Source organism: Scyliorhinus torazame, chromosome 4, assembly GCF_047496885.1.
Source record: "Scyliorhinus torazame isolate Kashiwa2021f chromosome 4, sScyTor2.1, whole genome shotgun sequence".
NCBI classification, from domain to species: domain Eukaryota; kingdom Metazoa; phylum Chordata; class Chondrichthyes; order Carcharhiniformes; family Scyliorhinidae; genus Scyliorhinus; species Scyliorhinus torazame.
The window spans coordinates 161855004-161882598 of NC_092710.1; the positions used below are offsets into that span (position 1 = coordinate 161855004).

General features: G+C 47.2%; 1 protein-coding gene across 14 annotated transcripts in view; it reads right to left on the reverse strand.

Annotated features, from left to right (window-relative positions):
- LOC140410565 (CYFIP-related Rac1 interactor A) overlaps positions 1-27595 on the reverse strand; it is a 380318-nt gene that overhangs the window by 88215 nt on the left and 264508 nt on the right. The window contains exon 1 of one of the 14 annotated variants that reach the window (XM_072498813.1): positions 12390-12557. The exons of 12 other annotated variants lie outside the window; for them this stretch is intronic. In XM_072498813.1, coding sequence (XP_072354914.1) covers positions 12390-12407 — 18 coding nt within the window. In that variant the 5' untranslated portion in view covers positions 12408-12557. Of the gene's footprint in view, positions 1-12389; positions 12558-27595 lie in introns of those variants that run through there. One more of the 14 variants, XM_072498821.1, reaches the window with a different exon arrangement.

Here is a 27595-nt window from a genome sequence, read left to right on the forward strand (position 1 = left end):
GGCTATCTGAATCCCCAAGTACCGGAAGTCTCTTGTTACCTTCCTCAGCGGTAAATCCTCTATTTCCCTGCTCTGCTCCCCCGGATGCACCACAAACAACTCACTTTTCCCCATGTTCAATTTATACCCCGAAAAATCCCCAAACTCCCCAAGTATCCGCATTATCTCTGGCATCCCCTCCACCGGGTCCGCCACATATAACAAATCATCCGCGTACAAAGATACTCGGTGTTCTTCTCCTCCCCTAAACACTCCCCTCCACTTCCTGGAACCCCTCAGTGCTATGGCCAGGGGCTCAATCGCCAGTGCAAACAATAACGGAGACAGGGGACACCCCTGCCTCGTCACTCTGTAAAGCCGGAAATAATCAGACCCCCGTCCATTCGTAACCACACTCGCCATCGGTGCCCTATACAGCAACTGTACCCATCTGATATACCCATCTCCAAAGCCAAATCTCCTCAGCACCTCCCACAGATAATCCCACTCCACTCGATCAAATGCTTTCTCGGCATCTATCGCCACCACTATCTCCGCTTCCCCCTCTGGCGGGGGCATCATCATTACCCCTAGCAACCTCCGTATGTTAGTGTTCAGTTGTCTCCCCTTCACAAACCCAGTTTGGTCCTCATGAACCACCCCCGGGACACAGTCCTCTATCCTCGTCGCCATTACCTTGGCCAGAATCTTAGCATCCACGTTTAAAAGGGAAATGGGCCTATAGGACTCGCATTGCAGCGGGTCTTTTTCCTTCTTTAGGAGGAGCGATATCGTTGCCTCTGACATAGTCGGGGGCAGCTGCTCCCTTTCCCTAGCCTCATTAACAGTTCTCGTCAGGAGCGGGGCCAGCAAGTCCATATACTTCCTATAAAATTCCACTGGGAATCCGTCTGGTCCCGGGGCCTTCCCCGCCTGCATGCTCCCAATCCCTTTCACTACCTCCTCCATCTCAATCTGTGCTCCCAGCCCCGCCCTCTCCTGCTCCTCCACCTTAGGGAATTCCAGCTGATCCAGAAAGCACATAACATTCTCTCCTTCCCTTCCGGGAGCTGAGCTTTATATAATCTTTCGTAGAATGCCTTGAACACTCCGTTCACTCTCCGCTCCCCGCTCCATCTCTCCCTCCTCATCTCTCCCTCGCTGCTCCCCTCTTCCTCAGTTGGTGGGCCAGCAACCGGCTCGCTTTCTCCCCATATTCGTACTGTACACCCTGTGCCTTGCTCCATTGTGCCTCTGCATTACCCGTAGTCAACAAGTCAAATTCTACATGTAACCTTTGCCTTTCCCTGTACAGTCCCTCCTCCGGTGCCTCCGCATATTGTCTGTCCACCCTCAAAAGTTCTTTCAGCAACGGCTCCCTTTCCCTACCCTCCTGCTTTCCTTAATGTGCCCTGATAGATATCAGCTCCCCTCTATCTACTGCCTTCAACGCCTCCCAGACCACTCCCACCTGAACCTCCCCATTGTCATTAAGCTCCAAGTACCTTTCAATACACCCCCTCACCCTTAAACATACCCCCTCATCTGCCAATAATCCCATGTCCATTCTCCAGGGTGGGTGCTGTTCTTTTTCCTCCCCTATCTCCAGGTCCACCCAGTGTGGAGCGTGGTCCGAGATAGCCATAGCCGTGTACTCCGTCCCTGTCACCTTCGGGATCAGTGCCCTTCCCAAAACAAAAAAGTCTATCCGTGAATATACTTTATAGACATAGGAGAAAAACGAAAACTCCTTACTCCTAGGCCTGCTAAATCTCCAGGGGTCTACTCCTCCCATCTGCTCCATAAAGTCCTTGAGCACCCTAGCTACAGCCGGCCTCCTCCCGGTCCTGGACCTCGATCTGTCCAGCCCTGGGTCCAGCACCGTATTGAAGTCTCCCCCCATTACCAACTTTCCCGCCTCTAGGTCCGGGATACGTCCCAACATACGCCTCATAAAATTGGCATCATCCCAGTTCGGGGCATATACGTTCACTAGAACCACCGCCTCCCCTTGCAATCTGCCACTCACCATCACGTATCTACCCCCACTATCCGCCACTATGGTCTTTGCCTCAAACAGTACCCGCTTCCCTACTAATATAGCCACCCCCCTGTTCTTAGCATCTAACCCCGAATGAAACACCTGCCCCACCCATCCTTTGCGTAGTCTGACCTGGTCTATCAGTTTCAAATGTGTCTCCTGCAACATAACCACATCTGCCTTTAATTTCTTTAGGTGTGCGAGTACCCGTGCCCTTTTAATCGGCCCGTTCAGCCCTCTCACATTCCACGTGATCAGCCGGGTTGGGCGGCTCTTTACCCCCCCCCCCTTTGTCGACTAGCCATCCCCTTTTTTAATCCAGCTCCTCACCCGGTTCCCACGTAGCTGTATCTCCCCCCGACGGCGCCCCCCCCGCCTCGACCACCCCACCCCATACCAGCTCCCCCTTCTCCCCAGCAGCAGCAACCCAGTTAACGCCCCCCCCCCGCTAGATTCCTTTCTAGCGTAATTGCACCCCCCATGTTGCTCCCAGAAGTCAGCAAACTCTGGCTGACCTCGACCCCTCCTTCCCTGTTCCCGCCATGATTACCATAGCGTGGGAACAAAGTCCGCGTTTCCCACTTGGCCCCACCCCTAATGGCCGGCGCCCGCAATTCCTCATCCTCCCTCCCCCCCCCCCCCCCCCACTCCCCCACGTCACGGGGAAGAGAGAAAAGTTACAGGGTCGCAAGATTAACAACTTGAGAGATCAACCCTTCCCCCTTTCTCCCCCCCTTCACCCCACGTAATCACCCCACCACTTTGTTCCAAACGTTCTTTTTCTGGCCCGCCTATTCCAGCTTCTCCTACACAATAAATGTCCACGCCTCTTCTGCCGTCTCAAAGTAGTGGTGCTTCCCTTGGTGTGTGACCCACAGTCTTGCCGGCTGCAACATTCCAAATTTGACCTTCCTTTTGAGAAGCACTGCCTTGGCCCGATTAAAACTTGCCCTCCTGCTCGCCACCTCCGCACTCCAATCTTGATATATGCGGATCACCGCGTTCTCCCACCTACTGCTCTGAGTTTTCTTCGCCCATCTGAGGACCATCTCTCTGTCATTATATCGGAGTAATCTCACCACTATGGCTCGAGGAATTTCTCCAGCCCTCGGTCTTCGCGTCATAACTCGATAAGCTCCCTCCACCTCCAACGGGCCTGTCGGGGCCTCCGATCCCATTAACGAGTGAAGCATCGTGCTCACATATGTCCCGACGTCCGCCCCTTCTGCACCTTCGGGAAGACCAAGAATCCTTAAATTATTCCTCCTCGCATTATTCTCCAGCACCTCCAGCCTTTCCACACACCTTTTGTGTTGTGCCTCGTGCATCTCTGTCTTCACCACCAGGCCCTGTATTTCGTCCTCATTTTCAGCGGCCTTTGCCTTCACGACCTGAAGCTCCTGCTCCTGGGTCTTTTGCTCCTCCTTTAGCCCTTCAATCGCCTGTAATATCGGGGCCAGCAGCTCTTTCTTCATCTCCTTTTTAAGTTCTTCCACACAGCGCCGCAGGAACTCTTGTTGGTCAGGGCCCCATACTAGACGACCACCTTCTGACGCCATCTTGCTTTGTGCTTGCCTTCCTTGCCGCTGCTCTAGAGGATCCTCCGCAATCCGGACACTTTCCTCTCCTTTTTCCATCCGTGTCCAGGGGGGATTCCCTTCTGGTTTACCGCACAGTGTTTTTAGCCGTTAATAGGAGCCCCAACGGCAATTTTAAGAGCCCAAAAGTCCGTTCCACCGGGAGCTGCCGAAACGTGCGACTTAGCTGGTCATCGCCGCACCCGGAAGTCCCTGTCCCCCTTTCTATCCTCCCCCGCCCCCCCTTGTGCCCTCTGCCTATTCACTCCCCTACTTTCCCCTCCTCTACCCCGTGGAACTACAAAAACTCGAAGAAATGACAATGGTCTTTTAAATGCAGTCAACGTGAAAGTTTGCTGACTATAATGTTGCTACAGGAGCAACTTCATAATTTAGCTGATGATATTAGTAACAGTAAAAAGACTGTATTAACCACAGTCTAAAACACATAATGTGATAGGATTCGTTGCACATGCGTTTTTCTATCTCCAAATCGCCGCCAGCAGTACATTGTGAAAACTCAATGCTACACAAATAATATGCTTGAGTACAGGATTTTGGGAGGGAAGAGCGGAGGACAAAATTAAATGTACTATTTTCTGATAACTATTTTTGTGCTACGAACATAACAAAATTGATGTAATTTTAAAAATAAATTAAATTCACATGTACAACAGAGGAAGAAGAAACTTGGTTTCACTGGTGTCTTGACATGTGTAAGTATTCATGATTTAAATTTATGGTTTATATTTTAGGGTGCTAATTAATGTCAATTTAGGATGCTTCTTTCTTCTTCTCATATGTAATACTGCAGGGCACAAGCTGGAAAGCCTGTTCCATTCATGTTTTTTCCAGCCTATTTGCAGAGACAGGAAATATTCTTGCATTCAGTTATGCCAATATAAATCCATTAGCTTTGGAATGGATATGCTTTCGGAATAGGGGGATGGTGTAAAAGCTCCTAATCAGAAATGTGGTCAGTAATTAAGATGCTTGTTCACAAGTACTTACTATAGCTAGGGTTTGTGAAAAAATAGACAGAGACTCAAGGAATTAAAAATTAAAATTGATTCCAATCAGAAACAAATAAAATTGGTCTGGTTTATTAGCATGTGACACGAAACATGAGAGCATTATTGAAGCATTGCTCCAGTTATCAAAATGTTGTTTAATTTGTATTTTTAAGAGTTTAAATTAGCATTTTGATCTGTGTCACTAAAAAATTTAGACCAAATACAAATAAGTGTTCCAGATAGCCCACGGCACTCTAAAACTGATCATGAGTCTCACTCCTAACATTTTCCCAGTATTGTCAACTCAGACCTATTTGTACCTTCACGCTATGTTATCAGCATGACATCTGAAATTTTATTTTTATAATGAGATCAATACGTGGCAGATAAAAAGCTTTGTTATCTAGCACCTTTCACATCAATACATATTAACCACTTTACAACCAATTAAGTACTTTTCAGGTGTAGTCGCTGTTGTAATCTAGTGAAACACAGCTGCCAATTTGTGCACAGCATGATTCCATAAAGCATTGGACTGGACACTGGGGAGATAGTGTCCTGAGATGTATAATATCCATCGAAGAGCAGACAAGCCCTTTGTTTAAGATCTCATCCAAAAGGTGACACCTCTGCCACAGTCTACATAATATGCTTAGGTCTCTGGAGTGGGATAGGAACCCAGAACTTTCTAATTTCGAGGCAAAAGTGTCACCACTGGTCCACAGCTGAAGTGTTCATTCATGTGCAAACAAAGTGAAATTTTCCCAATTTTTCACCTTGACCATCAACCAGGAAATCTCAATGTAGGAGAAATAAGCTGAAGCACAGTTAAATCCAACCCTCTTAACCTGCAGAAGATAAAGCTTCCTGACCCCTAAAACCAAGGTAAATCAAAAGTTTACATTGATCTACATTTTACTGCAAAATGTGTCAACTGATGACTTACACTACTAGTCGCTACTAGTTGCTACATAACATAGGTCAGCAGATAGAGAACTACCCACAAAGCAAATACTATACAACTTGGCCTAAACATTAGAAAACAGTAGCTGTGCACCAATGTGGGGACTAACAGAACATGCTGCACAATCTTAAATTATCCTAATATGCAAATTAATGCATTTGCGGTAACTGGTACAATGCAAATTTCGCCAGTCACTGCAGGAATTCCTCAAATTAAAACCGTTTTTGCTTTTGCACCTGGATGCTTCCGTTGGGCTCTCCTTTTGTAACAATAATGATAACTTGAAATAGCCACTAATGTAACAATTTATCTCCAAAGGCAAAAATATCACCACAATAATTTCAAACATTCACTAAAATCAAGGGCGAGATTTAAAGATGTAGTCAAAAAGAAAACATTGAAGTTTCTGGCCACAGAATGAATCAGCAGAGTGAAGGAGAGACGGGATTACCAGTGATCAGCTTCATTATTATGAGAGAGATGGAAGGATTTGTTTTACTGTTTTTTTTGGTATCATCACTTGCACCTTTTCTATTATATTTATATTTTCCATTGAGTGAGAGTTTATACAGTCATTACCATTTTATTGTACTGATTTAAACACAAGAGTAGTAAGTTATGTGCAATTCAAATTACAAAATGTAACAATGAAAGAAAATAGATATTCAGGTGGCATAGTAACAGGGTTTCCAGTGGCAACAAGATGCCATTCCATTGACTTTCCCTGCTGCTGTTACGCCCAAAGCACAATTACCAAGTGGAGTCTGTCAGCTGCCAGAGATCATCTCTAAACCTTTCTTTTGAATTCCAGGATTAGCAGACAAGACATCTCTGTTGCTAAAGTTACAGTTAAACTTTAATGGCAGTAGATTAGCAAAATGCAAATGCTGCTACAAGTTAATGCTTTTTCTCTGCAAATTAAAGCACATAGTCTGGTAGATAAAATAAGGAATAGCAAAAAGTCAAGATTTGATCTTTACAGGCACTTATTTGTGAAAATGCTTTTTAATTGTTGGTCAGGTGATCTGGGGTGCATTTGCTGTTGCACATTAGAAAAACAGAAAGAGTGCAGCCATATGTAGGGGTAACGTTCTGAGTTCAGCGGAATCTAATAAAATTTCCTGGTTGAGCTTCACCCAACTTAATAGAACTGATTACGTTCCACTTGCAAAAATAAATGATTTTCCCATACATACTGTTATCATTGCACATATTGAAAACATGAGAAGAGTAGCATAATGGTTACATCACTGGACTAGTTATCCAACAGCCTGGACTAATGATCCAGAGACACAAGTTGAAATCCCACCATAGCAGCTGAGGAATTTAAATTCAATAAATCTGGATTTAAAAGTTAGTAATTGTAGCCAGGAAACACCAGTTTATCGTAAAAGCTCATTGTGTTCATTAATGTCCTTTAGGGAAGGAAATCTGCTATTCTTATCCACCCTTGCAAAGTCCTCATGATTGTCGAGGATCTTGAACCCAAGAGCCAGAAGCTTAAGTTTATTCGGCAGCACCTTCCAAACCTACAACCCTTATCAACGAGATGGACAGAGGCATCAATGCATGGGAACCCCATCACCTGGAAGCTCCCCTCCAAGACACACACTATCCTGACTTAGAACAATATTCCTTCACCATCAATGGGTTGGTATTCTGAAACTCCCACCCTAATAGTATTGTGGGTGCACCTACACCACATGGACACAAGAAAGCAGTTGATCACTACCTTCTCGAGGACTCTTAAGAATAGGCAATAAATGCTCACCTTGCCAGCGATGCTTATATCCTATATAAACAATTGGAAGCTTTGTTCCACAGGCTAGTCAAGTAACAACTAGACACGGGGGAAAATGGTGGCATAGTGGGAATGTCAGTGGACTAGTACTCCAGAGCCCCTGACCAATGTTCTGGGGACAACATTCAAATCCACCACAGAGCTGATGTAAGTTAGATTCAATAAAATCTGGAATTGAAAGCTAGTCTCAGTAATGGCGACCATGAAATCATCAATTGCCATTAAGTCCCATCTGGTTCCCTAATGTCCTTCAGGAAAGAAATCTGCCATCCTTACCTGGTCAGGCTTACATGTGATTCCAGAAGCACAGCAATGTGGTTTATTTTTAACTGCCCTCTGAAATGGGCCATTAAGCCACTCAGTTTAAGAGCAATTAGGCATGGGCAACAAATGCTGATCTTGCAGCGAAGACATCCCATTAAAGAATAAATTATGCAAACAGAATCATGTCTTTCAGACAATGTCCCAGAATCCTTTATTACCAGCCAGTAGAACAGACCCATCAGAAGTGACTGCACACTGATATGCAGTCAAGAGGGAGTGGCCCTGGGACTCCTCAACATTTTCTCCAGACCCCATGAAGTTTCAATCCAGTCAAACAAGGGCAAGGAAAATTCCTGCTGATGCCACCTACTGCCCTCAATGAACTGTTGAATCGGTACTTTCCATGTTGGAACACCATCTGGATGAAGTACTGAGGGTAGGAAGGGCACAGAATGCACTCTGGGTTGGGACTTCAATATCCATCACGAAAACCGGTTCAGTAACATCATTACTGACGGAGCTGGCGAAGTCTTGAAGGACATATCTGTTATCGGTACCGACATATCGGTGTTGTGGCAGGTTGTGAGTGAACCAAGATGGAAAATCCTATCTCATCTTTTCTGCACTAACCTGCATTTTCCACAGTATGTGACTTACGATTTTTAACAGTTAAAATGAATGCTCATAAAAGGCTGATAGCCAAAGTCTGTGGAACTGTCAAGTTATTTAAAAACGTTGCCCCTTTAATCTGCTGTATCTCTGAGTTGGTGCTTGCAACTTCAATAGCGGTTTGTTGCCATACATCACTGCTTGACTACTTCCATAACATGGGGGCCAGTAATTTCAGTCTGACTGACAGCTCCAAGAGGGTTATTAAACAATTCTTTGATGGGTGCCTATGAATAAAATATTTGTTTTTATAAGGGATTATGAACTTGAAATAATTTAAATGTATTGAATGGGCTTTTTTCAATGACAGGTTTTATAAATAGGGAAGTCAGTAATGGACACTTAAAATGTTATTGGGCGGGACTCTCCGATCCCCCGCCGGGTTGGAGAATCGCCGGTGGGCGGCGTGAATCCTGTCCCGCCCCTCCGACTGCCGAATTCTCTGGGCGCAGGTTTTCGGGAAGGGGCGGGGATCACGCCGCGCCGGTCGGGGACCATTGGCAGCGGGCCCCCCCGGCAATTTTCCGGGCACCAATGGGCCGAGCAGCCGCCCGTTTTTGGCCAGTCCCGTCGGCGTGAAATGGACATGGTCCACCACGGCGGGACCTGGCTTGTCAGCCGTCTAGTGGGGTCCTCGGGGGGGATCTGGCCGCGCGGTGGGGGGAAGGGGGGCCCATGGTGGCCTGGCTCGCAATCGGGGCCCACTGATCTGCGGGCGGGCCTGTGCCATGGGGGCACTCTTTTCCTCCGCGCCGGCCATGGCGGAGCCCTACAGAAGAACCCCCCGCCCCCCCCCCCCCCGCGCATACGCAGGAAACACACCGGCGTTTCTGCGAATGGGCATTAACCACGGCGGGCCTTTGGCGCCGGTTGGCACGGCGCCACCCCACCGCCGCCGGCCTAGCACCCGGAAGTACGGAGGATTCCACAATTTCCTGGTGGCCCGATGCCGGAGTGGTTCGCGCCGTTCTTGGCGCCGGGCCATCGCGCCAAATGCGGGAGAATCCCTTCCATTGTGTTTCATCTCAGCATGGTTCCAGGTCTGTTCATGGTGCATATTGGAAGAGTTGGCATGGAGGCCTTCAGGGCAAAGGGTGGTGGGCGAGAGGGACATTGGTTGACATAAATTGGCACTGTCATCGGTTGATATGAGTTACCTCTAAATTGACTAGGGGCTATGAGGGGCCATGAATTGTGAGTACACGTGTATGGCTTGGCATGGGTGGGTATGAGTGGCCATAGGGGTTTGTGGGGGCATGGGTTGGCACAGATGGGGCAAGGAGAATGGGCAAGGGCCTAACTTTTTATTACAACTGGGATAAAATCCTAGAGTACAGAGTTAAGCCTTTTAACCAGCCCACTTTGGTACTCATTAGCCCCTGTGGCTGCCTCTGAACTGTTGATAAGGGACAGCAGGCCTGATTCCTGCACTCATATGCCCTCTGGAACGAAAATCCAGCTGTCCAGGACTGTTTCTCCCAAGGAAGGTGCACCTAGCCAGAAATATTTTCAATATTTGGTCTCCACCAGAGGTCCCCAGCATCACAGATGCCAGGCTTGAGCCAATTCGATTCACCCCATGTGATATCAAGAAACAGCTGAAGGTACTGCATACAAGACAGGCTATGGACCCTGACAATATTACGGCAAAAGTACTGAAGATTTGTGCTCCAGAATCTTCTGCGCCCCTAGCCAAGCTGTTCTAGTACAGTTACAACATTCAGTTACCTATCAATGTGGAAGATTGGACAGGTATGTCCTGAACACAAAAAGCAGGACAAATCCAACCCGGCCAATTACTGACCTATCAGTCTACTTTCAGTTGTCAGTAAAGTGATGGAAGGGTCATCAACAGTGCTGTCAAACAGCACCTACTGAGCAATTACCTGCTCAGTGATGCTCAGTTTGGGTTCTGCCAGGGTCACTCAGCTCCTGACCTCATTCTAGCCTTGGTTCAAGCATGGACAAAAGAGCTGAACTCCAGAGGTGAGGTGACAGTGACTGCCCTTGACAGCATTTGACCGAGTATGGCATCAAGGAGCCTTAGCAAAACTTGGAATCAGGGGGGAAACTCTGGACTGGTTGGAGTCATACCTAGCACAAATGAAGATGATTGTGGTGGTTGGAACTCAATCATTTCAATCCCAGGACATCACTGCAGGAGTTCCTCAGGGTGGTGTCCTTGGCCCAACCATCTTCAGCAGCTTCATCAATGACCTTCCTTCCAACATAAGATAAGATGTGAGGATGCTCACTGATGACTGCACAATGGTTGGTTTAGCTCAGTGAGCTAGACAGCTGGTTTGTGATGCAAAAAAGGCCAGCAGAGCGGGTTCAATTCCCGTACCAGCTTACCCGAACAGGAGCCGGAATGTGGTGACTAGGCATTTTTCACAGTAACTTCATTGCAGTGTTAATGTAAGCCTACTTGTGACAATAAAATATGATTATTATGTTCAGCACCATTCGCTACTGCTCAGACTCTGAAGCTGTCCACGTCAAATGTGGCAAGACCTAGACAATATCCAGGCCTGGGCTGACAAATGGCAAGCAACATTCGCACCACACAAGTGCCAGGGAATCTCCAATAAGGGAGAATCAAACAATCACCCCATGACATTCAATGGCATTACCATCACTGAATCCTTCACTATCAACATCCTGGGGGTTACCATTGACCACAAACTGAACTGGACTAGCCATATTAATACTGTGGCTACAAGAGCAGGTCAAAGGCTAGGAATCCTGTGGCGAGTAACTCACCTCCTGACTCCATCTACAAAGCACAAGACAGGAGTGTAATGGAATACTCTACTTGCCTGGATCAATGCAACTCCAACAACACTCAAAGAAGCTTGACACCATCCAGGGCAAAGCAGCCTACTTGATTGGCACCTCTTCAACAAGCAGTCACTCCTTCCATCATTGACGCACGGTAGCAACAGTGTACACCATCCACAAGATGCACTGCAGGTACTCATCTGGGCTCCTTCAGCCCTGGGCTCCAAACCCACGACCACTACCATCTAGAAGGACAAGGGCAGCAGATACCTGGGAACCCAACCACCTGGAGGTTCCACTTCAGGTCACTCACCACCCTGACTTGGAAATATATCACTGTTCCTTCACTGTCGCTGGGCCAAAATCCTGGAACTCTCTCCCCAATAGCACATGAACATCACTGGTTCAAGGCTGCTCACCAACTTCTTAAGGGAAATTAGGGATGGGAAACAAATGCCAGTGAAGCCCACATCCCGTAAAAAAATGAACAAAAACTCCATTGTAAGTTGTTTGGTTGCTTGCTCTCACCAAGTCTCGTTCTAAAATTAGTGTTTGTTGTTGGTGTTGTCTGTTACAATAGCAGATATTCTTTACTCAGGCAAAATATAAACGCAAAACTAAGTTCTGATGAATGGTCATCGATCTGAAATGTGGGCTAGGATTTAGTTTTAGTGGCGCAGGTCCCACCCACCCTCCCAACCCACCATCCCCCTCTCCTGCAACACATGCAAGTTGGATAACCAGTGGGACCCTCTGTCGCTTGTATGGAGGAGGATCAGGCAGTTAACCTGCTAGCATCAAGCCTTCCATGCAATGAAGCCCACGAATCACAGGCTGACAGTTCCCCATTGCTGGCAGTACTACTGAGAGCGGTAGCTGCTGCTAGTTATGCACCCAGAATTCACTGAGCATTTTATCGGAAGGAGTTATAAATCGCTTGGTCAAATCAAATATCAACAGCTAATTCATTGATTCTCAATGCAAAAATACTAGAGACATACACAGATTCTCAATTCTTAAATTTTCACCACCTTTCGTGAAAACATTAATTCATCATTCATGTTGTGTGCGCTGATTCCACAGGAAGAAGCAGGCACCTCGGTACCTCCCCCAAAATACCATTCTTCTTATTAGAACCCGAGCGACAAGCTTTGACAGACCAAAGGTTCTGCCATATAATTTTCATGTTTTTCGTTTTATGCCCACAAGGAAAGCAAGGAATTCTGCAGCTGCTATTTTTAGCTTACCCTTTCACTACATTGCAATCAGGGTTTGAGTTGCAGAGAGGCCAACAACTTACCAAGAGCTGTTCCCACATGGACTTTCTCACAAGATAGGCAAGATCCGTGACAGAACACGGGCAGGACTTCTTTTAGATTCAATTAATTGAGGCAATATGGGAGATGACCAACCTATCCTTCACTTCCAGTCATAAGTGTGCTTCATGTCTGCTAAGTTGCACAGTCGGACTGCTAGCCAGCCAATGAGTCACCAATCGTCTATGTCCCAACAGTCAAAACAAAAATAACTCGGCCCTCGTAAATCATCTGAACTTATACATAGCATCGTTTTCAAACTGGGATCCTTGAATCTTATGGGAGGCTGCGTGCTGCATTGTCCCAGATTCATTGGTTTTGCCGCATGTTATTTCTGTTGTTCCATGTAAATAAAACACGTTTTTTATGAAGTTGGAGACAACATATGGTGCATAATTCACTTTGGGTGGATTTTTTCATTTTTCTGCAAGGTGTCGCAGCAGGTGGTAAAAGCAGTGTTGAATATCTCCACCTCATTGCTCCAAATTTGGGAAACTAAATTGGAAGGGGTGGGTACCACGACCGAACAATTGTGGGGCTAAGATAGGGATACCCTTTTTAAAGGCTGCCTTGATACAAAAAAGTGAAATCAGATTACATTCCCACCACCACTGCGGCAGGCACTGCCCAGCATGACCCTCTCTCTCCCCCAAGTGATACACTCACCTGAGCTCCTCTAGCAGGTCTGGCTGCCAGGGGGGCCAGTCACAATTCACCTCAGTGTGAGGGCAATAATATAATGTGGGGAGGATTATCAGATGGCCTGATTTTTTCTTTTTTTTTTTATAAAGTATTTTTATTCAACAAATTTTCAACATTTTCACAATACAACACCCAAACAGCCCCAAGCAACCCGTAAACAAACAAACGAACAAGACCCTCAACAGTCAACGATAACAATTCCTGAAAATGCATAATAAACAAATCCCAATAATTATAGAACCCCTCCTTCACCCCCCCCCAGTTCGAACTTTACCTTCTCTAGGGTCAAAAACTCCAGTAAATCCACCACCACAAGGCGAAGGCCAAGACATCTGCCCCCACGCATACCTGCAGCTCGAGCTGGCCCGATACCCCAAATACGGCTTCTAGGGGTCCGGGGTTCACATCCACATGTAGATTGTCCTGAATACCGACGTCCAAAAATGCTCTAGTTTCGGACAGGATCAAAACATGTGAATATGATTTGCAGGGCCCCTCCCACATCACTCACAGGTATCCTCTACCCCCTCGAACAGCCGGCTCATCCTTGATTTAGTGAGGTGTGCCCTATATACTACCTTCAGCTGCATCAGCCCCAACCTCGCACAAGTCAAGGCATTCACCCTCCGCAGCACCTCACACCACAGTCCCTCTTCACGCACGATCCCCAGCTCTTCTTCCCATTTCACCTTAACTCCCTCCATGGGCACCCCATTCTCCTGCAGGATCCTCCCATAAATCGCCGAGATGACTCCCTTCTCCAGCCCCCCACTGGCAACACTTCCTCCAATAACGAAGGAGCCGGCGCTACCGGGAAGGTCAGGAACACTTTCCTTGCAAAGTCCCATACCTGCATGTACCTAAACCCCTCTCTGTGTGTCAATCCCAACTCTTGTAGACTCGCAAATCGTCCCCCAAGGAACAAATCCTTCATTTCACTGACATCCTTCTCCTCCCATACCTTGCATCTATCCTTCCTGGCCCAAACCCATGATTCTCCCTAATCAGCATCCCCCATTTTAAAGTGCAGCCTAAACTGTCTCCAAATCCTCAGCGTGGCCACCACCACCTGACTCCTCGAATACTTTCCTGGGGCCATCGGGAGCGGTGCCGTTGCGAATGCCCACAACCTCGATCCGCCCCCCCCCCCCCCCCCCCCCACCACTGCAAAAAGAGCCTACCTCCATTAGTACCTACAGAGCCTCCCCCCCCCCCCACCCCCCCTTACACCATCCTCTCATGTTCTCAGCATTTGCTGCCCAATAATAGTAAAGCAAGTTCGAGAGGCCTAGTCCCCCCTTTCACCTTCCCCTCTGTCATATCCCGTTTTTAATTCTGGGAACCCCCCCGAAATGAACAAGGAGATCAACATATCCATCCCCCTGAAGAACGATTTAGGTAGAAAGACCGGCAGACATTGGAACAGAAACAGGAACCGCGGCAACACATTCATTTTGACAGCCTGTACCCGGCCTGCCAATGACAAAGGGAGATTGTCCCACCTTGCCAAATCAGCAGTCATCCTGTCCTCCAAACTGATAAAATTAAATTTCCGGAACCCTGCCCAGTCCCAAGCCACCTGCACCCCCAGATACTTGAAGTGAGATGTCACCAAGCGGAATGGCAACCCTCCCACCCCCGTTCCCACTCCCAGTGGGGAGACCATGAAAACCTCACTTTGTCCCTAGGTTAACTTGCACCCAGAGAACTTCCCAAACCTCTGAAGCAGCTTCATTATATCCCCCATCGATCCCTTCAGCTCGGAGACATATAGGGGCAGATCACCTGCATACAGGGACACACTATGTTCTACCCCAGCTTACTATCCCCTTCCAGAACCCCGAGCTCCATAGAGCAATGCAAACAGAAGGGGGACATAGGGCACCCCTGACTCATACCCCGACACAATGCAAAGTACCCAGAGTTTGAATTATTTGTACGCACACTTGCTTTTGGTTCCTTATACAGCCCCAAAACTTTGGCCTGATCCCAAATCTCTCCACTACTGTCATCAGATAACTCATTCTAACCGATCGAATGCCTCCTCTGTATCCAGAGCCACCACCACTTCAGTCTCCCTTCCCTCTGCTGGAGAGAGGACCACATTCAGCAACCTTCTCACGTCAAAAACAACTGCCTTCCCTTAACGAACCCCGCCTGGTCCACTCCAATCACCTTCGGGGACACCATTCCAGCATTAACGCTTGTACCTTTGCCAAAATTTTGGCATCTACATTCAGCAGTGAAACGCGTCTATACAACCCACACTCCACCTGGTCCTCATCTTTCTTTGGTACTAACAAGATGGAAGCATGCCCCATCGTTTGTGGCAAGATACCCCTGTCCGTCACGTCCTCGAATATGCCCACCATCCGTGGAGCCAGCTTGTCTTTAAATTTCTTATAGAATTTGGCTGGGAACCTGTCGGACCTCGCCACCTTCCCTGCCTGCATCCTCTCAATGGCCTCCTTCACCTCTTGCACCCTCACCAGCTCCTCCAAGCCCGCCTTATCCTCCTCTCCCAACCTCGGGTCCTCAAACCCATCCAAGAAATCACTCATCTCCCGTTCCTCCTCTAGAGACTCTGACCTATATAGGTCTCTATAAAATTCTTCAAATACTTCATTAATCTGCTCCAGAGCCACCACCAACTTCCCTACGTTTTTCTGTATTTGAACTATCACCCTCTCTGCTGCCTCCTTTGAAGTTGGCCAGCCAACATGCGTCCTGCCTTCTCCCTATACTCATATACAGCCCCTTTCACCTTTCTTAGCTGATGTACCGCTTTCCTCATAGACAGCTGATCAAACCGCGCTTTCCTCTTAACCAGGAGACCCGGGTCCATGCCCTCAGCAAACTTCCCATCTATTTCCAAAATCTCCTCGATCAGTCTTTGACGTTCTTCGCTCTCTACCCGGTCTACCTTAGCCTTCAACAAAATCACCCCCCACTTCAACGCCTCCCAGACCACCGATTGTGAAATCTCCCCCGTACAATTAAACAGTACATACTCCTCGATCACCTTCCTAATATTCTCACAGCTCTGGTCTGCTAGAAACCTCACATCCATTCTCCACCCCGGCCTCTGAACTACCCCCTTTTCCAGTACCACATCCATCCAGTGCGGGACATGATCTGAAATCACAATTGCTGAGTACTCAGATCTTTAAATCCCAGTCAATAGTGTTTTTCCCACCGTGACAAAGTCAATTCTTGAGTACACCTTGTGCACTGGGGAGAAAAAAAGAATACTCTCGTACCTCTGGATGGAGGAACCGCCATGGATCTACCCTCCTAGCTCCCGCATAAGCCCAGCCAACGCTTTTGCCTTCCCAGATGGGACAGCACCATGATCCAATCTCCTACTATCAGTTCATAGTTATCCTGATCCGGGATAGCACTCATCACCTTCTTTGCAAACCCTGCATTATCCCAGTTGGGACCATATGCGCTCACTAATGCCACCAACCTACTCTCCAGCGCACCAGTCACTATTATGTATCTGCTCCCCTGCTGCCACCACCATCTCCATCTGAAGCCGTACCCTCTTGCCTACCATTATCGCCACACCCCGAGCCCTACTGTCAAACCCCGAGTGAAATACCTGACTCACCCAGCCCTTCCTAAGCCTCACCTGATCTTTCACCCTCAGATGAGTCTCCTGCAGCATCACTACATGAACCTTTAAGCTCTTCAAATGAGTGAAAACTTTCAAGCTCTTCACCGGTCCCCCGAACCCCCTCATGTTCCACATTGCTATTCTGACTGGGGTCTCTCAACCACCCCCCTGCTCTTCTTATCGACCATCATCAAAGCTCCAGGTCCTGCCTCGCAGGCCTAACACGCCCCATCTTTTTGTTACCGAACACCACCCCCTCAAAATCTCCCAATTACTTCCCCATATCTACCCCTCACCCAGTATCACTTTCCTTCCGCCCCTCCCCATTTACGCCTTCCTGGCCCACGGGAACCTGCTCAAACACACTTCGACAGCCGCGGTCCCTCCCCCACCACAATCCCGTTCACTCATCAAACTCTGCGTGCTAGTGCGGGGCTCCTACCCGAAACCCCCCCCCTCCCAATACCTCTTTCATAGCCCAATTCCAGAAACAAAAAAAATCCCACCAACAACCATCCCCCAAACCACCCCCACCAAAGCTAGGGCACATATCCCCCAAACCCAAAATACTTGTAACAAACTCTTAACCACAGCTAGACTACCCTCACACATTCAACCAACCACAAGACCCGTACGTTCCTGCCACTCAGTACAGAAATGTAAAATACCATAAACGAAAAACAAAGACTAAGCCCCTTCCCCTCAGTCCAGGTCAGCTTTCCAACTCACAGTCCCATCTCTCATTTCAGTCCCAATCCTTCGGTCTTCACAAACTCCTCAGCCACCTCCACCATTCCGAAATAGAGATCCTTCCAGTTGTGCGTCACCCTCAACTTCGCAGGACAGACCACTCCAAAGCGCAAGCCTTTGTTGCAGAGTGACCCCCTTCACCTGTCCGAAAGCTTTTTCGCCAAATCCATCATCAAATCTTGGTAAATTTGTATACCAGCACCTCTCGCCGTTGCTTCGCAGTGTTTAGGACCTTTTCCTTGGTACGATACTTGTGGAAGCGAAGTATAACTGCTCTTGGCGGCTCATTCGCTTTCGGCTTCGGTCTTAGCGACCGATGTGTCCTGTCCAGCTCGTATCAGGAGGGTTCTTCTCCCTCCCCATCAACTCCACCAGCATCTTTGCTAAGTATTCGGTTGGCTGGGACCCTCCACCCGCTCCAGCAGACCCACGATCTGAAGATTTTGCCTCCTTGACCTGTTCTCCAGGTCCTCCACCTTAGCTCTGAGCCCTTTATTCACCTCCGCCACCCTCCGCAGCTCCTCACCCATCAAAGTGATCTGGTCGCTGCGCTGCGACAAAGCCTCCTCCAACCCTTTCGACTTATCTCCTTGCTCTCTTATCTTGGCCGCATTCTTCGACACAGCCCCCCTTACCGGAGCCATTGCCTCCTCCATCCATGTTTTCATCACAACCATCATTTCCCTTCGCATAACCGCCATATGCTTGGTGAACAGCCTTTCAAATTCACTGGACATCAGTTCGATCGAAGAATCCGCCGTGAGGGGAACGGAGCTACCTTGTGCTCCTTCCCCGCCATCTTTTTTCCCACCTGAGACACTGACTCACTTGATGACGGATTTTCAGTCGCCCCCTTCTTTCCGCCGTTTTTCTTCTGGGCCTTAGACATCACACCCCTCTCTCAAATCTTCCAACACCAATTTATACAAAAATCACCCCTGGGATTAGGCTATAAAAATTGAAAAATCAAAACTTCGGGTAAGAGCTTCTCCACACACGACTCCGCTTACATGACATCACCGGAAGTCTCTAGATTTAAATTTATTCTAATGGGTTCCTGACGTTGAACATCGGGAATCCAATTACGTCACTGGCGGGAGTGATGATAATCATAATGGGACTTCTGCCAACGTATGCGATTTGGGTCTCTCGTGATAGTTTTCACTCCCCTTACCATTCACGCACAATGCGCATCAGAGCACAAAATCTGACATGGATAGTAATGAAATGAAATGAAAATCGCTTATTGTCACAAGTAGACTTCAAATGAAGTTACTGTGAAAAGCCCCTAGTCGCCACATTCCGGCGCCTGTTCGGGGAGGCTGTTACGGGAATTGAACCGTGCTGCTGGCCTGCGTTGGTCTGCTTTCAAAGCCAGCGATTTAGCCCTGTGCTAAACAGCCCTTATAAATACTAAAAGCTAGTATTTGGGGTAAACAAAAACAGAAAGTGCTGGAAATACTCAGCAGGTCTGTTCGTACCGGTGGAGAGAGAAACAGTTAATATTTTGAGTCCGATATGACTCTTCTTCATCACTGAAAGCTAACATGCAGGAACAGCAAGCAATGGAGAATGCAAATCGTATGTAGGCCTTCATTGAAAGAGGATTTGAATACAGGAGTAAAGATGGCTTGCTGCAAATGTACAGAGCCTTGGTGAGACTGCAGCTGGAGTAGCGCAGTTCTGACACCCTGGGCTAGTGCGTGGTCAATTCCAGTGCCACTTGACCCGGAGTCACAACACAAGTGAAATTAGATGTTATTTATAAATACACAAGGACCTTGGCTGAGCCCAATAAGCTGCAGTCACCAGGTTTGTAAATTTAACACAAATAACCTTTTTATTATTTAACAGTAATCAAACTGACAAAAAACATAACTGCCTACCTAATACCTCTTTCCCAATTCGCCCCACTTCACACACACTGACAGACACAAAGGCACAGAAAAGCATGGCAGAGAGAGAAGAAAATGAATGTTAACATGAAAGGATAAAGGATCTACGATGCACCAGGTTGCTTCTAGTTAAAGTCTCTCAGGAGTTCAAGTTTTCGTGTTTTGATACTTCTTCCTTCTAGGCTTGGGATGGTTTTCTCTGGCAAGGCTGCCTACTTTCTCTGTAGATTCAAGATCTTTTCAAATATATAAAGGTGTGCCAGTCACGGAGCAGCGCAGTGGTTAGCACTGCTGCATCACGGCGCCGAGGTCCCAGGTTCGACCCCGCCCTGGGTGACTGTCGGTGTAGAGTTTGCACATTCTCTCCGTGTTTATGTGGGTTTCGCCCCCACAGCAGAAAGATGTTCAGGGTCGGTGGATTGGCCATGCTAAATTGCCCCTTAATTGGAAAAAGTGAATTGGGTACTCTAAATTAAAAAAAAGATGTGCCAGTCACTCACTGGTTTTCAAACAAGAAAACAGCCCTTTATTTCAGCAGAGAGGAGAGTTTCTTCTTCTGTCAAGGTATAATCACTTCTGCCCAGCTCTCAGAAGCATCACGCAGGAACTAATCACTGACTGTTGTCAGCCACAGGTTGCCAACCAGCCAAGTGAACCAACTTCTTTCAAAGTTGGTTCTTAAGATTCTGTCGGCTCTGAGGAGTCTGTGATGTCCTCTCCAAAAAACAAATACCAGAACATACTGTCCTGACTAGCAGGCTTCCTCAGCTTAAGTTCATTGCTAAAAGACACATTCCGTTCATGAATCCGCAAATAAAAAATAATAAAATTAAAATAAAAGAAATGGGAACAAAGGAAAATCAAAATGAAGGACTCTAACAGTATGTACAGTTATCCAAGTAATGATATACTTTCCATTGGAGGGAGTGCAAAGAAGTTCACCAAATTGAATTCAGGGTTGGTGGGATTGTCCTATGAGATGACATTTGAGACTGGCTTGCGGGGAACAGGTCTATTGTATTTGGTAATTCTGACTGGACGTCTCAAAAGAGTTTATGGCCTGGTCTTGTCAAATAATAACTGTAAATAAACTACTGAGAATGAGAGGTGATCTCATTGAAATGTATACAATTCTTACTGGGTAGATGCAGGAAGGTTGTTGTCCTTGGCTGGGACTTCTAGAACCAGAGCACGCAGCTTCAGAATAAGCAACAGGCAATTTGGGACTAAGGTGTGAGGAATTTCTTCAAAGTGTGGTGAATCTTTGGATTTCTCTATCCCAGAGAACTGTGGAGGCTCAGGCCAGGAATTTCTGTGCCTGGTCAGGGCAGATGTGTTTGGCGGCGCGACTGGAAAATGCCATCAGAAGGCCCCATACTTGTTTGGTGCCTTTGCTTGGTGGCCTTTGTCCACCTGCAGTGCCTCGGCAATGTCCACCTGCGCCTTGGACACACCCTCGGTGACTTGGACATGATATCAAGGCCCTCAGATATGGTTAAGTCATGCCTTGGACACCACCAGACATCATGCTCAAGGTTTTCCACTGCGTGCTATCCTAGCAGTGTTGGCCTCGGTGCCACGCATTACTGGCACCACCTCCTGTGCTTGAAGCCTCTGGGACTCCTCCAATTGGTCTTGCAGTCACTGGAATGCCATTGACACCCCCTCCTGAATGTCCCCCGTCAGTCCTATTAGGGGGAACCTTGTCCAGAGGCTCGGCATCCAGCTGGGACCCAGCTGGGATTCTGGGATCCGGCAAACCTCCGACTGCTGTCTCCCTTGGGTGTTCCTGCCTCCACCTGATGTGCATCAGCAGCTGTGTGGTGCTCACCAAATTGTTCCCCAATAGCCTGTCCACTAATGTCATCGACCAAGGAGTCTCTCTCTGCACTGGTGGAAGGTGCCGGTGATAGCTGCGATGCCCCACAACACAGAGGACATGGGTCAGTGAGAGGGAAGGATTATTTTCTCTGACGTGACGTGACAACTCACTTGAGACAGGACAATTGGATGAAGGTGCAGTGAATCCTCACTCTCAACCACCGCCTCAATTGGGGTGAGGACCAGACCAGGATCTCTGGTACTCCCCCCCCCCCCCCCCCCCGCCTTGCCCTTTCCCATTTATTATGGGCTACTTTCTCTTGATGAGTCAGGGGGTCTAAAGCAGGTGACATGTGTGGACATCTCACCTGGACATGAAAAGATTGTGCCGGTGGGTGCCAGGTGATTCTGAGGGACAAACTTCAAGATCGGATGTGGGGAGTGTGCAAGGTGTCAGCTCGTGGATTAGGCTGGGGTTTGGGAATTTGAGGGGTAGCAGGCAGAACAGATGCCAGGAGGTGGTAAGTTACCCATGCAGCTCGCTGGTCTTCTCCTGTCGTCTTCCGGCGGTCCTCCTGGTCATGCTGCCTGCACTGACAGCTGCTGCCACTACCTCCCAGGCGACATTGCTGGTCCTCCCTCCTCCGATTTCTTCAGGGGAACAGGGTGCCCCAACTCTCATCCACAGCATTGAGAAGCCTCTACGTTGGCATCGCCAAAGCGAGGAGCAGGTCTGGGCACTGTCATGCTTGTGTGTTGACTGGGTGTGAGTGGTGAGGGAATGCTTAAAAGCTGCTCCCCCTTGTTAGCGGCAAATCAGTTGGCGAGGGAGCCAGTAATGTTGAGAGTCTTGTGGGGGCTAATTTTTCGTACTAAGTTCTGTTGAATACAGGCTGCGGTCTCGCCAACCCGGCTTTTAGCATTCACGTGCCAATTCGTTCTTCCCGCCACTTTGAAGTTACCTCTTCTACATCCCATTGTTTTCCTCTTTCACATTGGTAAACAATTGCTTTTCTAACTGGTATGCGAATTCACATATCCAAACGCCCCTTCAGACAGCTGCCCTTATCAATTCCCCTTTTTCTTTTATTCCAATTTCATTTTTTAATCTTGATTTCCCCCAATTCTTAACAAGTCCTTTCAGGACTGAAATTAGGGAACTCTTCCAGCTTTGTGCAATTGCAATGAAAATGCATTAGTTTTGGCTTCATCAATCCGCAGAAGGCATGTTTACGGTGATGGCTTTTTGTGTGTGCGAATGTGTCAGTTAATTTTAAAAAAAAAACTTTTGCTGCTAACTTGTTTGTTGTTTTGAAAATCAGCAATTAGCTCTCAAAAATAAAACTTTTGACTCCTGGACTGGTGGAACACAAAAGCTGATGATCTGCATCATCCGAGAGGCAGATTTATGTTTTTACAACATGAAGACTGTATATGGCACACCCATTACAGCCTTTGCTCTTATCCCAACAGCTGATGAAAATGAAAGAACAAATCACCGATCAGGCAACTGTAACAGAAAGGAGGAGTAAGCACTTTGTTGAGCTTACCATATCTCAGCAGAGTCTCTGCATCAAATTGAGCAGTTGCCGGAGAAAGAAGGCTGGTCACTTCCTTCTTCCAGTGAAGAAATGATAAAGTTAATCAAATAAACCAAACAAGGCAAAGTGCCTGGCCCAGAGGGCATTTCAGCAGAGATCTGGAAATGTAATAGCACTGAGCTCGTTAACAAACGGACAGCGTCTTCAGGAGCATGACGTTTTGGATGGTGGGTTTCCGAAGAGAGGATGGTGGGTTTCCGAGGAGTGTTAATTGGCTGGAAACAGTGTGTCAGCCCTCTTTTAGGCACAAGTCCCACCTCAGAGAGCTGAAGACAAATCTGTCTGGCAATACCCACCAATTAGCATTTTGTGTGAAGAACAGCCTTTGTGACAATGTACCAGAGGGTTATTGTTATCAATGAAACCATATGTGAATTATGTGGCTCTTTGGGGGACAGGGGGAGAAAGTAATAGAGCTTCTGCTGTGCACAATGTGATCTGCACAGATATGATGGGCCGAATGACCGCCTGTTGTGCTGTATCATTTGCATATTCTAAATAAGCAAAGAAATAGCAGCATTGTAGAGCTGCACTTGTAACCCCATCGAACAACGCTGCCTGCTAGTTGTGGCATTCATTGTTTTTTTTCAAATCAGGAGTCGTTAGCTTTCAGCCCACCAAAGGGTGAAAAAAGTTTCCATCCGGTTACTGTGACAGCTGTTTACAGTGAGCATTTACTGGGCTTACTGACACTCAAATTCAAAACGCGAAAATGGTGTACTGAGCTCTGATTGCTTACTGCAAGAACAGCTGTTGCAGTAACCAGCTGGGAGCTTCCTGTGAGAAAGGCAGAACACTTTAAAGCTTTCTGTTTGGAATTGAAGTGCAAATGAAAGGAATGACTTAATAGTTTACAGGACAAATATTGTTTGCATCTTCCCCATCGCAGTCCTTTCTCCCCCAAACTGACCCATGACGTTTGCCAATTTTGCCACATCAAATAACTTGTCTTACTGAGACATTGAAGGTTTAGAAAATGCTCTGCGGGGGAATGAGTCTCGCCAGGATACAACTACTAATACTCAAAATATAGCTGACATTTTAAAAACATTTTCTAATATGTAGTTACTTAATTTTCTTAGGCTTTCATTACTGAAAATGCATTAGTATAAAAACCACTCTGAGACAATGGAACAATAATTACGTGTTTCTTCCCTAAATGTTTTGAGAAAATCTAAATTAAATGTCATTACTGATGCCAAACAGAAGTTAATATAATCATAAATGTTGAATGCTCTTGATTACAAAAGCCACATTTTTACAAATGCAGTTCATCGGGGAAAGTGAATAAAGCTAAATAAATGGATGAAAGTGAACATTTGCACTTTGTTTTTTTTCAGCACAGCAAGGTTACTCAGTTGACTCTGTAGCAGTCACTGGCCAACAGTTCAGTCATTTGTTCACAAATGAAATTTCTTGTTTGGGTGCCATTGTATTTTATCAAATTCAGCAGCTAAAACAGGCAAACAGTGCCATCTACAGGAAAGCATAATATACACACACACAAACTCCAGGACACCATGCACAAGATCCAAAGTATTCAGTTGTCTCACTTCAGTTGACTACTGTGAACCCAGGAGGCGGACTTTTCACTCACATGCTGCTGACGTACAGCCTGCAATTATCTTTCCAATGGAATCAATGGATGGAAACTTGCTGGCAGTGCATTCATTTAAAAACATTTTTTTTTTTTTTTTTTTTTTTTAAAGAGTACCCAATTCATTTTTTTTCCAAGGGGCAATTTAGCATGGTCAATCCACCTGCCCTGCACATCTTTGGGTTGTGGGGGCGAAACCCACACAAACATGGGGAGAATGTACAAACTCCACATTTACAGTGACCCAGAGCCGGGATCAAACCTGGGACCTCGGCAAGTGAGGCAGCAGTGCTACTCACTGCGTCACCGTGCTGCCCCCAGGCAGTGCATTCATGACTTCTTGATGCATGTGGCCAGTGGCTGAAGCTCCTCGACTGCAGTTACGTACTTGGAAAATGCTCAAGAATAATTTTAAAAGCAATGTTCATTGCATGTGAGCTTTTACAATTTTGCACACCTGGGAAAATCAAACGTTAGAACAGAAATGCAGAAAACGGGGTCAATTAGAAATCACTCCATGTCTGTAAGATGGTGATTCAAGTCATTCACAGCGAAGAAACAGGATACCTTGGACTCGAAACCTGGAGAAAAGGGGAGGAAATCCAAACTGGGACAAAGGTATGCTCAAGGACGATTGCTTCAAGACAGTAGCCAACTAATTTGAGAGATTAAAAGGATCTGCGATGAATTTAAAAAAATGATCTGTTAAAGCAGCATTCCCCACTGAATACAGCCCGAAGAGCTCCCATGATTTCAACCACCGGTATACCATGGCAGGAGGGCCCTAGACAGTGGTCTTGCCCCATTGAGCCTTTGCAGTGACTATCCCAAGCTTTAGTGCATTCCTCAGTACATAGTCATTGACCTTGGAGTGCATCATTCTGAAACCCTTGGTTTGTCAACAGCTCTTTGCACTGGAAGATCAGCAAGTTTCTGCCAGACCAAAGTGCATCTTTTAGTGAATTGATGATCCTCCATCAGCAGCTGATGCGTATCCCAGTGTGCACCCCTAGGAACAGACGACAGGACCCAAAGCCCTTTCATTACGGTGCTGCTCAGGAAGAACCTGGGCAAAAATCACTGCATCTCTTTCCAGATCTGCTTTGCGAAGACCACATTTCAAGAGGTGGCCGAAAGTCTCCATCACCACAGCCATCTCGAGTGCAGATGTGCTGAGACTTCAGGCGTGCAGGAAGAATCAGATTCTCATCGTCTTGCTGTTTGTTTGAAAATTAAGGCAATGAGGCATTCTGCAGTATGACCTCAACACTCTGCTCAGGGAACCGGCTGACAGGATCCACCATCTCCTTTCCCTATAGGGCTTTGAGGATGTTGCCTCAACCACTGCCTGAAGATTTTGTGATCAAAGATGTTTTTCTGAAGAAACCTTTCCATCAGGGATGGCACAGCATGGTTCATAGCAATGCGACCAGGCCAGGAAAAGGTCAAACCTCAGCGTATTGTGATACTTGTTGTTTGCGTTCCGTGGGCAAACACAGTTAGACGCAGCCGTACTCAACAATACTCATCTGGATAGAGGCAATATAGTATATGCTCTATCCCCCTTTATCTAAAATTTTGTACATCGTTGTTCCCTGTGGATGCGATACATTTTTGATCTCCAGCTGAAGCGAAAGATGGCTTCAGTGACACCAACCACACTGAACTGCTTTCACCAGGACCATCCACCATCGCAGAGACCATCACCTCAGTTGGACATGTTAGTGGTCAGGCTCCTGGGTCACCGTCTGAGTACCACACACATGCTGCAGCACACGTCAGGTGGAGGCAGGGATTCCTGAGGGAGCGTCCGAGTGGAATCTGCCAGAATCAAGGCAACAGCTGCCCCCAAGACAGATGTCGTACCTCTGAAAAATGTATCCCATCACTGGTGCAGGTGTAGATTCAGAATCCAAATTTACAGGAGGGACTGTCAGAAACATTCCAGCACCTACAAGTGCAACTGAAGAAGGAGTCCAATCGCCTTCGGGCGCAGGATATATTTCTGATAATGCGTGGCACCTGGGCCAACATCACACCCGTGTGACTCTCGGCTGGGAGGGGTGAAGCATAACTTGGGGGGGGGGGGGGGGGGGGGGGGGGGGAGTGGAGATTCGGGCTACCAGCCCGCTAATCGCATTCAAATGAATGCATATGAGCTGTTTGCAGGTTCCCGCCGGCGCGGGGCAGGACCGGAGACTGGGGATGGGCATGCTGCCTGACGCCGTTCCCGTTTTTGGGCCGAAGTAGGATTCATCGCCCAATTGGGACTCCCGATTTCAGTGGGGGAGCGGAGAATTCTGCTTTGTGTTGCACTTGCTGATTTACCTTGACCAACTTGAACTGTTTGCAGGTGCTCATCAGTCTGCAAAACAACTGTGGATCTGAGCAAAAAACAGTGATGTTGTCCACATATAGGAAGGCTTTGACCAGAGAGCTTCCAATTGTGTTGCACTACATGGTGTAGATCTGGCCCATTTCCCATTCCTGTGCCGTAGCGGTTACCTGAGCCATCTTCTGCGATGCCAGATCATCAAAAATGGACCGTTTATGCAGGGACGTATAACTTGAGATTAAAGGGTGAGAAAAAAAACGTATCCAACAGTGTCCTCATTCTGATGGCCACCTTTCATGTATGGCTGCATCAAACTGCATGTTCGCCATCCATATGAAAACATTGTCACCACTCTTATGCACCTTTCCTGATGGATTGGCAGAAGGTTCAATACAGCACAAATAAGACAGGAAAGAGAAGACAGTCCTGCTCGACTTGATCAGAGAGTTTTGAGTCCAATTTGTTAATCCAAACTGCACTGTTGATGCTTGTGCAGAGCAGTAGGATCGAATTGTGGATTTTCTGCTAAACGCCATTTTGGAAAGCACATCCATTATATAGGTGTGCAATATTCTTGAAAGGGCCTTCTCGTGGTTCAAACTGCTTAACCAACTGCCCAGCCCTGTCCTGCACACAGGCGACTAAATCTCCGAGATCTATCAGGTACAGTGCAGGCCTGACTACAGTAGACATAGACTCCAGAGCAAACTTGACCCAAATGGCAATGACCCTTAACAGAACGTTGTAGTCCACTTTAAGCAATTTGACTGCCAATTTTGGATTTTCCCCCACTCCTTTCTGCTTGTAGGTGAGGGTGATGATGTTTTTCCTCATGACGCATTGCCAACCAGAAGCATACTCTTGCACACT